At 25.1% G+C, this 14,039-nt stretch overlaps 2 protein-coding genes across 2 annotated transcripts; both read left to right on the top strand.

Annotated features, from left to right (window-relative positions):
• The first annotated feature begins 4,770 nt into the window (after positions 1-4,770).
• Positions 4,771-8,263, top strand: LOC145834308 (phosducin-like protein). The gene is made up of 4 exons (XM_082941707.1): positions 4,771-5,063; positions 5,724-5,864; positions 6,350-6,475; positions 7,550-8,263. The coding sequence occupies exons 1-4, from the start codon at positions 4,797-4,799 to the stop codon at positions 7,784-7,786; spliced, it is 771 nt and encodes a 256-aa protein (XP_082797833.1). The 5' UTR covers positions 4,771-4,796; the 3' UTR covers positions 7,787-8,263.
• A 205-nt stretch (positions 8,264-8,468) lies between these two features.
• Positions 8,469-12,759, top strand: LOC145835095 (vacuolar ATPase assembly protein VMA22-like). Its single transcript, XM_082942639.1, has 3 exons — positions 8,469-8,706; positions 11,792-12,003; positions 12,564-12,759. Exons 1-3 carry the CDS (start codon positions 8,501-8,503, stop codon positions 12,665-12,667), a joined length of 522 nt encoding a protein of 173 aa, XP_082798765.1. The 5' UTR covers positions 8,469-8,500; the 3' UTR covers positions 12,668-12,759.
• The last annotated feature ends 1,280 nt before the right edge of the window (positions 12,760-14,039 follow it).

Genomic DNA, 14,039 nt, shown 5'->3' with positions numbered 1-14,039 from the left:
GTAAACATTTTTGAAAATTCAAGAAAATAAATTACTTAAAGTGTAATCTCACCTTCCCTTTTTATAGTTTATCCATAACTGCCACAATATCCAAAAAAACTATTTTTTTAGATGAAATCCTGTTGTAAATTGATTAAATAAAATAATTTTTTATTAACAATAATTTTTTTTCAATCATAATTTTTATTAATGTCTTTTTTTTAATCTGCTTCCTACATGTTGTTTGTAGTATCTAAAAGAAATTATCATAGAAATTTATAATAATTTCTTAATTGACTAAGCCAGGGGTCAGAAAACTGCAGCCCGCATGTTGTATTAAATTTTTTTTTCCACTTATTTAATAGAGTTTTGTTTAAAAAACGGTGTTGCTAAAAAACTTGGAAACCTGGAAAAACATGGAATTTGATATTTTAAGATAAAAAACCTGGAAAAACTTGGAATTTTAAACAATTTTTACATGTTAAGAGATAAGTTTTGATTTGACACAAAAAATCTACCACATAGATGAATTTTTTTTGTCATTGTAAAAATTTTCTTAATAAAAAACACATTTAAAGTAGCTATACAGTATCTTTCCAATTTTTTTCATACTATTTAACACAGTTTTTTACCTTGAACTTATCTTTAAACTAAAAATAGACCTAAAAATATGTGGCAACCCTGAAAAAGGACATTTTAATATTTTCCTGTTGTCTTTAAAAGATAATATACCCCATATTTTTTTTTCTTAGTAAAAATCATTTATTTTTAAGCACATTAAAATTATTTCTTTTTGACCTGCTGACCCCTAATCTAAGCTTTCAAATATGAGCCAAAGTTAATATTTGTAAAAAAAACTGTTTCACTCCCCTATGCCCGTTTTATAGCATTTTAACAAAAAGTTATCAAGAGAAATTCCAAAATTTTAAGTTGTTGAAGAATACCTGGGTGACTAAACCAAAACTTAGGCCAAATACCCAAATTGTGTCCAAGTCTTTCAGTTACAAAATTTTATTGAAAATATTGTATTGTTCAAATGAATTAAACAAGTAATTTACTGTGTTACACATCAATTAAAGTTGAATTAGTCTTTATATCAACTTCAAGCTAAGTTTGGAACTTGCAAGTTGTACACACCAGAGCAAAAACACATTAAACAGAAATCTAACAGTAATATATGCAAGCAGTCAGCTTCAAGTAACAGTCAGCATCAAAAATTTGAATTTGGGTGTAAGATAAAATATAATGCACCACTATTTCAGAAAAAAATGTAGCTAAAAAACCGTTGTATCAAAACAGGATCTTAACTTAGACAATTTAGACAAAAAAAATCAATAACAGTTTTGATTTTAGGGACCTTAAGTGTCCTCTAACTAAAGTATAATTATAAGCTTGTCAATTAAAATAATACAACATAATAGTGATACCCTGTTTTTTTTTACAATATCTGAGTCAATAACAAGATCAAACTTACATACTATAATCAAACTTTAAAAAAATTACAATGAAAAGCAAAACTTATAGTAAAAGTTTTAAGTTTGAAATTTTATACTTTATAAAAGTTTATAAAAATATTTTAGCCTGCAACCAACTACACTTGACTGCCTATTAAAGACCTGAACTAAATATTCAGAATCTCTATGTTAAAAACTCAAGCAGGCATCAACATAATTTACTGTCATTAGTATATATACAAGAAACAACAGCAGATCTAAACAGAAACTTTTTAAGTTTTCTAACAAATGTAATGTTACACTAGAAACTACGGTATTTATCTAAGCACACTAGATTGACTTCTTTCAAATAAGTGGTAACACTCCTTAACCTAACTAACTCCATTTAAAACATAAAATTTATACCCTCATTCATAACTTACTTAAATCAAAACTACACAATTTCAATTTGTGCAATATACTATTAAAACCAATGGTTTAAATGTATTTAATAATAACAAATTTAAACAGTACTCTTTCAACTTTAAACATTTTTCAACTTTACCCACAAACGGTTGCTTCAGTACTTTGTACTTAATCTGCTTGGTTAAGATCACATCAGCGGTTTTTTGCAACTATTCCTGCCTAATGAGTCCTAAATAGGACAAAACTGGTCATAGGATTGTCGCAAAAGCTGTTGTTGTTGATCTTGCGGTAAAGTTTATTAATTATTATTTATTAAACTAACACAACATGTTTTTTCAACAAAGCTTTGTAAAAAAATAAATTGAAATGATTTAAATTTGAAAGCCAAAAAAGCAACACTGTGTATGTAATTATGAGTAAAAAAATATTTAAATTTTTTAAAAATCAAAATCTTTGCAATCTCAGTAAAAAACTGTGGTTCTATGGTTCCACCTAGCGGATATAAATTGTCACTTTTTAAAATATTTAATACAAATTATCAAACATTTGCTTATTTAACTAAAGTTAGAGCTAAACCCTCAAACTTATGTAAATTTCCTATTAAGGCTGTGCTTATAAACGGCTAATGACATATTTTACTTCATGTACCTTAAAAATATCTTCGTAATGTTTAAAATTCCTTGTTTTTTTTACATTTTCCCTATAAATTTGATATAATTTATGGATTTCCCTATAATTTTTTTAAATTTCATTGGGAACCCTGTAATTAGGTGTTTATATGTGTTTATTAGAAATAAGAAAAATTACTGTAGATCATTGTAAATTAATGGTTAAAAATAGATACATTATATAATTTTAAATCTGACTGTTTGAAACTGTGTAGTATTTGTAATTATGAAATCTAATTTATGATAAAGTAAAGTAAAACATAAAATGAAATAAGAAATAAAAGTATAAACCATTTAAATGAAAATTGAAGAAATACTAATTCATAAGACTAAACCGTCAATAAGTATTTGAAGTTTTTTTCATTTGAAGTTACGTCACAGTATTATGTTCTGATACATTAAAATTTTAAAAATTCATTTACCATGCATTGCAAGGTGGATAATTTATTGTTTATGCCTGAAAAAAAATAGTTAGGCACTTTAACTAAGAAATTTTACAATCATTTGATATATATAAATTAATCTATTGTAATTAAGAAGTAAAACAATAGACATAAATTACTGAATTAATAAACTAATTTATAAACTTAAATTGAAATGCCACAAAATGCTGTATACATGGTTGCCACTTTATCTGAAAACCTGGAATTTGAGATATTTTGAAAAAAACCTGGAATTTTAAATGATTTTAACATTTTCAGTAGTAAAATTTTAATTTGACACAAAAAATCTATCATATCAATAACATTTTTTGTCATCATCAAAATTTTTTTTATTGAATAACACATTTAAAGTAACTTTACAGTATCTTTTCAATGTTTTTATACTATTAAACTAGAAATTAAGGCCATAGGGGGGGGGTAGAAGCCATTTTTTGATCAAAAATAACATATAGACTTATATTATAGTAAATTTCATAATCTTTCAGATGCTTTTTTTAGATTTTAAAAATATTAAGTAACTTTTTTTTTATGACCGGTTATATAAAGGGTAACTTTAAAGCCGTTTTTCTTGAGTTTTAAAAAACGGGCTTTAAAATCTATCTTCTCCTTCATTTTTCAAGCAATCTTCTTCAAATTTTCAGGAAATGTTCCTTACATTATGAGAAAAAAACGATATTTGTGAATTTTAATAATTTTAAAAAATAAAAATTTTATGACAAAAAAAAAATTTTTTTTTCAAAAAAAGGTATTTTTACTTGAAATTTTTAAAGTCACAAATAACGTTTTTTTGTTATTGTATAAAGAATAGACTGAAAGTTTGAAGAAGATTGCTTAAAAAATGAAAGCAGATAGATTTTGAATGCATTAGTCTTTTTTTGCCGTTTTAGTTTTTCCTTCCCCATAAGGAACCTGTTATGTGGCCCGACTTTGGCCGGTCATATCTCAAAAACTAATTTGAATTTTTAAAAACGGTAAAAAGCAACTAGAAGCTTAGTAAAAACTCTATAAAATAAGATCAACTTGTAAAAAACATGGCCTACCCCCCTATGGCCTTAATTTAAAACTAAAAATAGACTCATTTGTACTTTTAAAAACCTGGAAGAAATTTGGAAAACCTGGAAAAATTTTTGAAAAAACGAGTGGCAACCCTGTGTGTACTTATAATTTAGTTATAGTTTAAGGTAACAATATTTTTGAAATAATTATATTGATTAATTCTCAATTATAACATAAATAAAGTTAGATACAACTTAAAATAACAAATTGGAATTTAAACCACTTACACGCAGGCCCACTTTACAGAGCTCTGTTGAAATGTATTAACTTGTTAAGACACATAAACATGTGTTAGTTTAATAAAGAAAGAGCACTGTTTAAATTTGTTATTATTATATATTCCAGTGAACTTGTTTTGCTAGGACCTTTATTAGCAAACAATTAACTTTAAATTTTGTATAATTAAATTGTATTTGTTAATTTATAAATCACTATACAGTAAATTTAATTTTTATAGTTTGACTTTAAATTCATTCAGCTATTTATAGCTAAGTATTTTCTGCTATTAACTAATTTGTTGCATAGATAAAAACATGAGTTTACCCTTTTAATAAATTTTTCATTTAAAATATTTTATATTTAATTAATATTATCAGCTATTATAAAATAGATAAGTTACATGTTAATTAAATTAAATATGTTTTATAGTTTGCAGTTTAAAATTTTAAAAGCTAATGCTAAGCAAAATAAATTCTCAACTTATGGTAATCGTTTTCATTTAAGTGGATAAATTTTTTCTAAGAAAACATTATTGTATTAAGCAGATCTGTGTAAAACTAAATTCTTTAAACATGTCTTTGAGATGTCAAGATGATAAGCTTTTAGGTGAAAAAGTTCACAACTATTGCAGTTCTTCTGAGGATGAACGAGAGGATGACTCGGTGAGTAGGGATGAAAAAGTACAAATCAATGAGGAAGAAAACACAGTTGCCCAGCAACCAAATATGAAAGAACATAATACAGGACCTAAAGGTGTTATTGAAGATTGGAAAGCTTTTAAAAACAATGAACATTTAAAGAGGCAGCAGGAAGAGATGCAAAAGAAAGAAATGATTAAGGTTTTTTTTAATTTAAGCCTTATGCTTAAAACCTAAAAAAGTATAAGTATAATATACTATAAATATTCCTTAAGTTTTATAAACTTCAGTAAGGTATATTTTTTTTATATGTTTGTTTTAAGTATTATAACTCCTAATAATTAATTGTATTAATAAAATATATACCACATATATAACTAGAACTTTATTATAAAGTTAGTTATTTCTACATAGAAAGCTTTTGCCAGGGTTGCCAAAAAACCTGGAATTTGACAATTTAGGCTAAAAAACTATCAAATTTGAGAAATTTGAATAAAAAACCTGGAATTTTTAATAATTTTAACATGTTAAGCAGTAAAATTTCGATTTGACACACAAATCTATCGTATAGATAATTTTTTTTTGTCATCATGAAACATTTTTTTATTCAAAGATATTTTTTAAGTAGCTTTATACAGTATCTTTTCAATGTTTTTATACTATTTAACACATTTTCTTTACTTAAACTTAACTTTAAACTAAAAATTGACCCAAAAATGAGAACTTTTAAAACACTGGAGGAAATTTTGAAAACCTGGAGGAAATTTGCCAAAAACATTTGGCAACCCTGTATATATTTTTTTTTTTTTTAAGTTTTTGAAATAAATTAAATTAATATTTCTTAACCTATCTCTTTTATAGGAGATGCTTTTGACTTGTGATAATGAAAATGATGACTTAGATGATGAAGATAAAGAGTTTTTAGAAGAATACAGTAAGAGAAGAATGATAGAAATGCAACAAAAATTTTCTGCAAAATCTGCTGGTGTCTGCTTTGGAAAGGTAGCTTTTGATTTTTTAAAGTTAATTCCATAGAGGTTGTCCAAAATTTTTAAAAATTAACAATGGCATATTTACAGAAGCTAAAGTTTTATACTATAAAATACTATTTACTGGTTAGAAAAATTAATTAACTTTTGAGATATAATCAGGTGTGTAAAAAGTTTCTGATACAAATGTATGGTGGAGAAATTTTTCATTGCTTATTTCCTCAGAGTTTGAAAATTTATTTAAAATCTCCTAAAGTTTAATTAAAATATATATTGTTCTTTATTTTTATAATCAATTGACCTCAAATTTTTAGGAAAAGTTCCTTGCATTAAAAGAAAAAAAACCTGTTGTATTAATTTTAAATAATTTAAGATTTTTATGACAAAAGTATAAAAAAAATCATTATTTTAAATTATGGAAAAAAAAACATTTAGATATAAGTTAGTGTATTTTTGTTTTAACACAGTTTGTTCTTAACATTTAAATTTAACTATTAGATTATAGAATTGAATACTGAAAATTATGTTGAGCAAATTGAAGATGAAGAAAAATTTGTATCAATCATAGTGCACATCTATGACGAAACAGTTGCTGCTTGTCAAGCATTAAATGGGTGCATGCAGGTTGATTTTTGACTAAATCTTTAGTTTTATTTGGTTTATTTTTTTTGTGCTGTTTGTTTAACTATTAAGCTTTTTGATGTTAAGCTTGGATGTTTAATGTGGAGTTGTAAAATAGTATAAAACTACTAGTCAAAGAAAAAAAACTAATCTAGAAAAAAGACAAGATTCCAAACGTTTTGAATATGTTTAATATTAAATGCCATATACTTTCAAATGATAGGTTAACTATTCCATTATATACTTAAATATTATGTTATAGCTGGTCTTAAAAGATTAGTTTTTAATTTTTTAAACTTAGTATAAGATGTTTACAACTTATAGCTTTTTAAACTTTATATACTTCAACTTGTACTTTTATATAATAAATTTTATATATATTTTTTAATTTAACCAAGTTCCATAACTAATACATATATAAAATGGTATAGTTGTAAGAGATTACATATCGATTTATTTTAATATAAGTAATTATAAAGAAATAATTATGTATGGATTTATATTAATTTAAAACTAAATTTTAATTAAACACTATAAAAAAACCACAATTTAAAATAATACGAAAACTTTATTATAACTCAAAAAAAAAAGTAAACTAAATTTAAACTTGACTTTGAACTATTCTTAAAATAAATAAAAACAAAAATTAATTAAAATTGTTTTTTGAGTTGACCACGAAAGAAAATTAAATGAAAAAGTTAATCTATATTGAGTTTAAAATGTAAAATTGTAAAAGTAATATTACGAGTTGAATAGGTAAATGAGAGGTTAAAAAACGAATAACTGCTCTCTTTGTATGTATATATATAATAATAATTTTTCTAATGTTATAAAATGTTGTACTTTTTTTAATTTAACGTTTTGGAAGTTCATAAACACCGATCTAATTCTAAAGTATATTTTATCAATTCAAATGTTTTCAGTCTTCATATTAATACAGAGCTATATTTTCAAATTAAAGTACAACGGAAACATCTTGTATTAAGACTTATAACTGCATATTATACTCAGTTTTAAGGTTTTTCGATTACCTAGTAAAGAAACAAACTTTTCACAAATACTTTTTTATTTCCAAAGGTTTTAGCTGACAAATACAAGGCAGTTAAGTGGTGTAAAGTAAAAGCGAAAACTGCCAAACTGTCCATGAAGTTCCAGGACCAGGCATTACCGGCGTTGTTAGTGTACAAGAACAACGAGTTGATTGGCAACTTTATAAAACTATCGGAAAACCTTGGTGATGATTTTTTTGCCACCGATGTCGAGTCTTTCCTGCTCAGCTATTCATTGTTACCTGAGGATGCCAGATGTGCTTGAACTTTTCTTTGACATTTGAACTGTAATTAGTTGAATTTTTCAATAAGTCAAAGCTTCAAAACAAGTTTCAAATACTCTAGATTTATATAAAACTGGATATCAATTTGTTTTATGTTAGTACTTAAATTTAAGTGATTTTTTTTTGTTTAGATATTTTGCTGCTAGAATATTTTAAAAAGTTAAACTTGTTTACAGAAGCACAATTTTAATTTAGTGGTCAATAATAGTTTATATTCAAAAATTATATTGAAGATATTGTGTTCGAATTCTTTATAAAAGCTTGTTGTAACTTGATATTTGTGTTGTTTTTGGCTTGTTTGTAAAATTTCCAAGTTTTGATAGACTTTTCATTATGTGTTTTTTATAATCATTTTTTATTAAAGTGTTTATAATCCATCCTACTAAAATAGTTGCGTATGAACAATTTAGCTTAATTTTTGTCTTCCACTTAACTATTTTGAATTATATTTTTTGTTACCAAAGCACAAAAGTTTAAGTTTTTATGTGAGTTTTTAATTCATAATTATGCTAAATGTAGTTGAATTTAAAAATCTAGATACTATGTACAACTTGCTTTAAACTTAAAAAAAGTACTTTTACAGTTTTCAATTGTATCGTGATTTCAAAGTGTGTGAGTTTGTCTCTTTTTTCAATTATACAGTGTGCATTACTATAGATATAATTAGTATTGGTTTATAAAATATCCTTACCAAAATGAAAGAGGGAAGAGAGTTGGACACTGTAGCGTTGGAAATGTTAAAACTTGTTGCCATGATTGATGCCAAAAAACATGAAATGAACAGTTTGTTGAAGGATGGACACCTTCTGATGTCGCAGGCGAAAATGTCAATGGGACACCACAAACTGTCTAAGTTTAACTACAGAGAGGACATGGATGCAAAGACAAAAGTTTTTTACAAGTAAGTGTTTGATTTGTGTTAAATTGTATGTAAGTTTTTTATAAATGTGCTGAAGATGCTAAAACTGTCCACGTTAGAAAGTTAAAAATAAGCTTTTAAACATTTAAATTTATGATAAGTGTTTTAAATATAATAAATATGTCACTTGTATTTATATATAATGCTGTCAAGTTATGTGTTTAAAATACTTTAAGTTGTGTATAAAATTCGACGCACTTTCAATTCGATAAAAGTTAAGGTTTTAAATTAAGAAATAAAACCCAACAAAATTTATTTAGTCTACTTTCAAAGTTATAAGGTTCTATTACGGTAAAAATAACTTGCTGTATTGTTTTTCCTCTAGAGGGCACTGACTGTTTACAAAATATAAGTCGTTGAATCATTTTTAATATATCGGCTTATGTAAGTAATCATAGAATTTAATTTACAAAATTTTTTATCATCGTTCACTTTATAAGAGTTGATTTTAAAATATTTTTTCTCATAAAAAAAGTACATATGACTTTATTAAAAATTTTATTTTTATTAAGTTATCTGTAAGAATTGAAAGCAAAAAAAAAAAGACTGATACAATTTTATGTAGGAAATTCTTATAATTCTTCTTACTAATTAGATTTACAGAACTTCAATGCTAAAATATTTGTTTTAAACGGACATTTGTAACTCTGTCAAAAAAATACCTTTGCGAAAAGAATTAATCATTAAATATAAAAGACCACTATTTAAAAGGAGCCGTTTAAATCATTGTATAATCTAACATTCGAATCTTTCAGTTAGTTATAAATAAAACATACTGCTGTGTACTGTGTGTATGTAGTACCGAAATATGCCATAAATTTTACTTAAATTTTATTGAATATTTTTCATCATCAATTACAACAATCATACGTTTTTTACTTAAACTATCTTTGTACAAACTTTTTGTTTTGTATAATTGTTAATTCTACCCTAGTTTTGAAAAATTAGCTCTGAATGCATCATATAATAATATAACTAAAAATAGTTATCAGCATTCAAGAAATCCTAGCAAAAGCCTCGAAACTAATCGATTTAAAAAATCATGAAATGAGTAAACGAAGCACCAATTAACTTAAGTGAACTTCATTGGCAATAAGCCAACGTGATTTCGATAAATTTACAAACGAAAAGCTTTGAAGCGCCTAATTTCACGTAACATTTGACCCACTTCGATTTGCTAATCCTAGTTAGCCCAATTAAAACAAGTCGGTCGGCTCTGTGTATGTCACAAACTTAGTATTTTGATCGATAGTGACAATTTTTTGTTTTTAACTTCTTTAAGTTAAATAAATTGTTTCTTATATGTTCATGAGTTATGTTTTGACTGTCAATTTAAGCAAAACTACTCCAACTATTTCAACTGTCAAATTCTTTTCCGAAAATTTAAAGTTTACAATAAATAATAATTTAAAATGACATTAGCTGTACTGATGATATATTTATTATTTTATTAAAAAAGTAAAGTTATGCAAATGTCAAATATTTTTTTGTTTTAGGTTTAAATTTAAAATAAGAACTTAAAAAACTTAACAATATTTGTTGATGTCTAATAAAAAAGACATATTTCTTATTTTTTGCCGAGGTTCACATTAAAATGTAAAACAAATCACCATTGTGCAAAGTTTGCGATAATGTCACTTTAAGTGTTATCAAATATGGATCAGAGAGCATTTATAGAGACAGGTTGACTTTGCTTCCGCTTCATATAAAAGTTTATTAGAAAATTACTTTGTAATGTTAGTACATAAAAGTAAAAACGTTTATTGAGTAGATGTCAGGTAATTACACTTGCAATTACAAACTGATGTAGTAGTGTTTTACTTCCTGTGGGCATATTTTCTAACGACTTTGCCAATCAGTTAATTAGGATTACTTAATAGCTTCACATTAATTTTAGTTGCCTAGTTTAGTTGCAAATTTTTAAATTTTACTTAATTAAAATAATCATTTTTCTTTATAAGTCATGTGAATAATGCTGTTCAACTAACTTTTAGTAGTTGAAGATATTAATGCTAATGACTGAAACCTGACTGTAAAAATTATATAAACTATAATTAAGTTTAAGTATCAATCGGTTTATATTTCTAATATAATATAGATAAAAACTGAAAACTAGTTATTTTTTGGAAAGAAAAAATCCGTATTTATGTTTTTTTTAATTGTTGCTACGGTTATTTATGTAATATTTCAAAGACTTAAGATACTAGTTTTTCAAAGTATGTATTAGTATCTGAAAATTTTAAAATGTTCTCTTAAATCTGTTTATAAATTTGAAACATACATCGACTAAAAAATGTCTAAAATAATTTATTTAAATAATTATGTTAGACTATAAAGTTTACTTTAAACCCGTGGCTAGAACATTAATAAAATTTGTTCAAAAAACTACTTTAAAAAAGCTACATCAAATAAAAGTTAAAACAATATAGAATTAAAGTTAATTAGAAAATATAAATATACCTCAAATTATATAACGCATAACTAAAGATAATTTCAAAAGACCAAAATAGTTTTTAGTACTCATTTTAGGTTCAAAGTGCTATTTAAACTCCGCTACTTATATCTACATCGAGACTGCAGTCTTGATATAAAGTTCATTGTTGTAAAATGACTTGAACAACTTAATTTTTATTTATTTGAACTTAATCTTAATAAGGTAACTAAAAGACTAAATATTTAACAAAACATACGTTTATTTATGAAAATTGTATGAATTGACCACTATGAGAAAAAAAATTAAAGTTAGAGTTTATATCAAAGATAGCTGCTGAATTTCTATTGTTCGCGATTGTCGGCTGATTTCAATTTTTTACTCTTTTTTTTTTATTTCCGCAAACTAAAATGACATTCTGAAGTATACATGTTTTTATGATTTTAACTTTAAAGTAAATAATTTTTAAGTATGATTAGTGTGTATAACATATATCTGTTGTCAAGATTTTTTTGTACAGTTATTAAAAGTATTTTCAAAAACAAAAAATTAAAGTTGTTGATTCAGTTACATTTATATGATATACTTTATACTGATGTACGTGTCCTACATTTTTGACAAAAACAATTATTTTAGCAAAGAAGATGCTACTTTTAAAATAAAAAGTGGTGGAACTTCTGAAGAAAATGTACTACGTTTAAGGAAAACTAGAGACAATGAATCAGCAAGCAATGAAAAAGCTACAACCAACAAAAGGAAGGAACCTTTAGATAAAAACGACCCGATATTTTGGTTTGGAATTTTGTTGCCTAACTCTCTTCATCAAGCCAGAGAAAGTTTTATAAGAGGTTTTAAAATTTTAACTTTTTTATTTAAACTATCGCTTTCTTATGTCCAAGGTCTAGGGTCTGCAAACTGCGTCCTGCTAGGTACTTTTTAAAACAATTAAAAATTGAAGTTTTTGCAGAAAAAAGTTAGAACTAGGCTCTTAGTTTAATAATTAGTAACTAATGTGCTTTATTATTGTATATTTTACCAATTTATTTGTATGAAATAGTGTTTTCATAATGTTTACTTCAATTATTTCGAATAACTGCGACCTGCAAAAAGCTTTTTTCTACAGAGTGTAGCCCGCGAGCAATTTTTACTTGATAAAATTGGCCCACGACTTATAAAAGGCTACCAACCCCTTTCTTAGATTTAAAAACGTTTTTTAATAAATGCTTATTTTAAAAGTTTTTTTACTGTCCTTAAAATATTTATTAAAAAATATAAATTACTTTTAAATCAAGTTATTTTATGAGATCTTACTTATTGTAAGTACTTAAATCTACTAAAAAACTTTAATTAAACAATTTAAATGTAAGAATAATTATTTACTATTTTCTTTAAACACCTAATTTTACAGCAACAGAAGTTTCTTGCGAGTTATGTGGCCTACAAGGCAAACTAGAAAGAAAAAAGAAATATTTGAAACAACTGTCTTTATCAATTAAAGAGCTCACTTTATAGATGTTAACAACAGAGTTGTCAATGAAGCATATTTCTGAACAGAATTTGCATTTCTCAAATTATAACTTTTTTAATAAAGTAAATAAACTATTTAAATAAAAATTCTTAAATAAATTTGTAAAATTTTTTAGGAAATTTGGTTTAAGAATAAACACTATTGATAAGCTGTTTTAACGATTTCATCCATGTCTTAATATTCTTAATTTATTACGTGTAATGCTTAAAATTTTTTTTACTTATTTTAATTTTATAGATACAGTATAGTAATTAATAGTAAATTATTAGTACTCCCATTTTGTAAGTTATTTAAAAAGCTTTTGCAATTCAACCAAATATTTTACCGTCTAGATTAGGCTTGTTATAGCTTATACGAATTAGTTATATTTTTATGAAAACTATTCAAGTTAAGACAAAATTAAATTTATTTAAAAAGTTTTTCAATAAAATTAATACTTTTTTCACCTGACTAAAGGCTCATTGTTAACAAAATAAGATATTTTTAATTTCTTTATCTAAATTTATCGATTGTTTTCTTTTTTTTTTCAATCATGCGTTTACTATGTAGGTGGTACTGATAACTAATCCGTGTCCAAAAATAAAAAAATTAACATGTCACATTAATACAGCTGTTTAGAAACTTCACACTTATTAAAATACTTCCTGTTAGCAGAAATTAAATTTGTGGTCTTACTATTTTAAAAAGACGAAATCAGATTATTTTTATCTTTTTAATGCGCTATAACTTCCTATTAGCGCGCTTCAAGTATTCACTGATGGCATACGAAGTTTAAAGAACGCTTGTCAAGCATTGTAAATGTGAAAGTATCTATATTGAACGTGTGTTTAACGTCATGTTCCACAAATTAATTTTTCTTATCTAAGTTCAGAGTTGAATGCAGTCGTAGACTTTTTTATTAGACTAACTGAAGAATTTGCTTTCAATTTAGATGGCGATTAATGATAAAATCAGCCTAAATTTTTTCAATCCAACTGCTAAATAATAGCACCCTTTACAAGCAGGAAGTCCACTCAGTTTACAAAGGAAGCAAAACTTTTCTCGAAAAGAATAAAATTTACAGACAAAAGGGGAAAGTATTTAAAAAATAAATGTTGTTGTTGACTTTTAAAAAAGATCAGACAGAAAACTTTTTGTGAATATTGTATTGTTTTGATGACATCAATTCTAAGTTTTGAATGTAATACGACTTAGTTCTAAAAAAATGCTAATTATTATTAAGGCCATAGGGGGGTAGGCTATGTTTTTTACAAATTGATCTTATTTTATAGATTTTTTTCTAACGTTTAAGATGCTTTTTATGGTTTAAAAAAAAATCGAATTAATTTTTGAGATATGACCAGTCAAAGTCGGGCC

The sequence above is a fragment of the Thalia democratica genome, chromosome 4 (assembly GCF_965202585.1).
Source record: "Thalia democratica chromosome 4, ktThaDemo2.hap1.1, whole genome shotgun sequence".
Taxonomy (NCBI): Eukaryota; Metazoa; Chordata; class Thaliacea; order Salpida; family Salpidae; genus Thalia; species Thalia democratica.
The sequence above is the reverse complement of the archived record's forward strand: the minus strand, read 5'-3'. Positions and strand labels throughout refer to the sequence as shown.

Bases quoted from the DNA above. Each gene is read 5' to 3' on its own strand.
- LOC145834308 (XM_082941707.1), top strand. From the start codon at position 4,797: ATGTCTTTGAGATGTCAAGATGATAAGCTTTTAGGTGAAAAAGTTCAC. The intron at 5,064-5,723 runs GTTTTTTTTAAT...TCTCTTTTATAG, and splicing joins AAAAGAAAGAAATGATTAAG to GAGATGCTTTTGACTTGTGA. The intron at 6,476-7,549 runs GTTGATTTTTGA...TTATTTCCAAAG, and splicing joins CATTAAATGGGTGCATGCAG to GTTTTAGCTGACAAATACAA.
- LOC145835095 (XM_082942639.1), top strand. From the start codon at position 8,501: ATGAAAGAGGGAAGAGAGTTGGACACTGTAGCGTTGGAAATGTTAAAA. The intron at 8,707-11,791 runs GTAAGTGTTTGA...CAATTATTTTAG, and splicing joins AAGACAAAAGTTTTTTACAA to CAAAGAAGATGCTACTTTTA. The intron at 12,004-12,563 runs GTTTTAAAATTT...CTAATTTTACAG, and splicing joins CAGAGAAAGTTTTATAAGAG to CAACAGAAGTTTCTTGCGAG.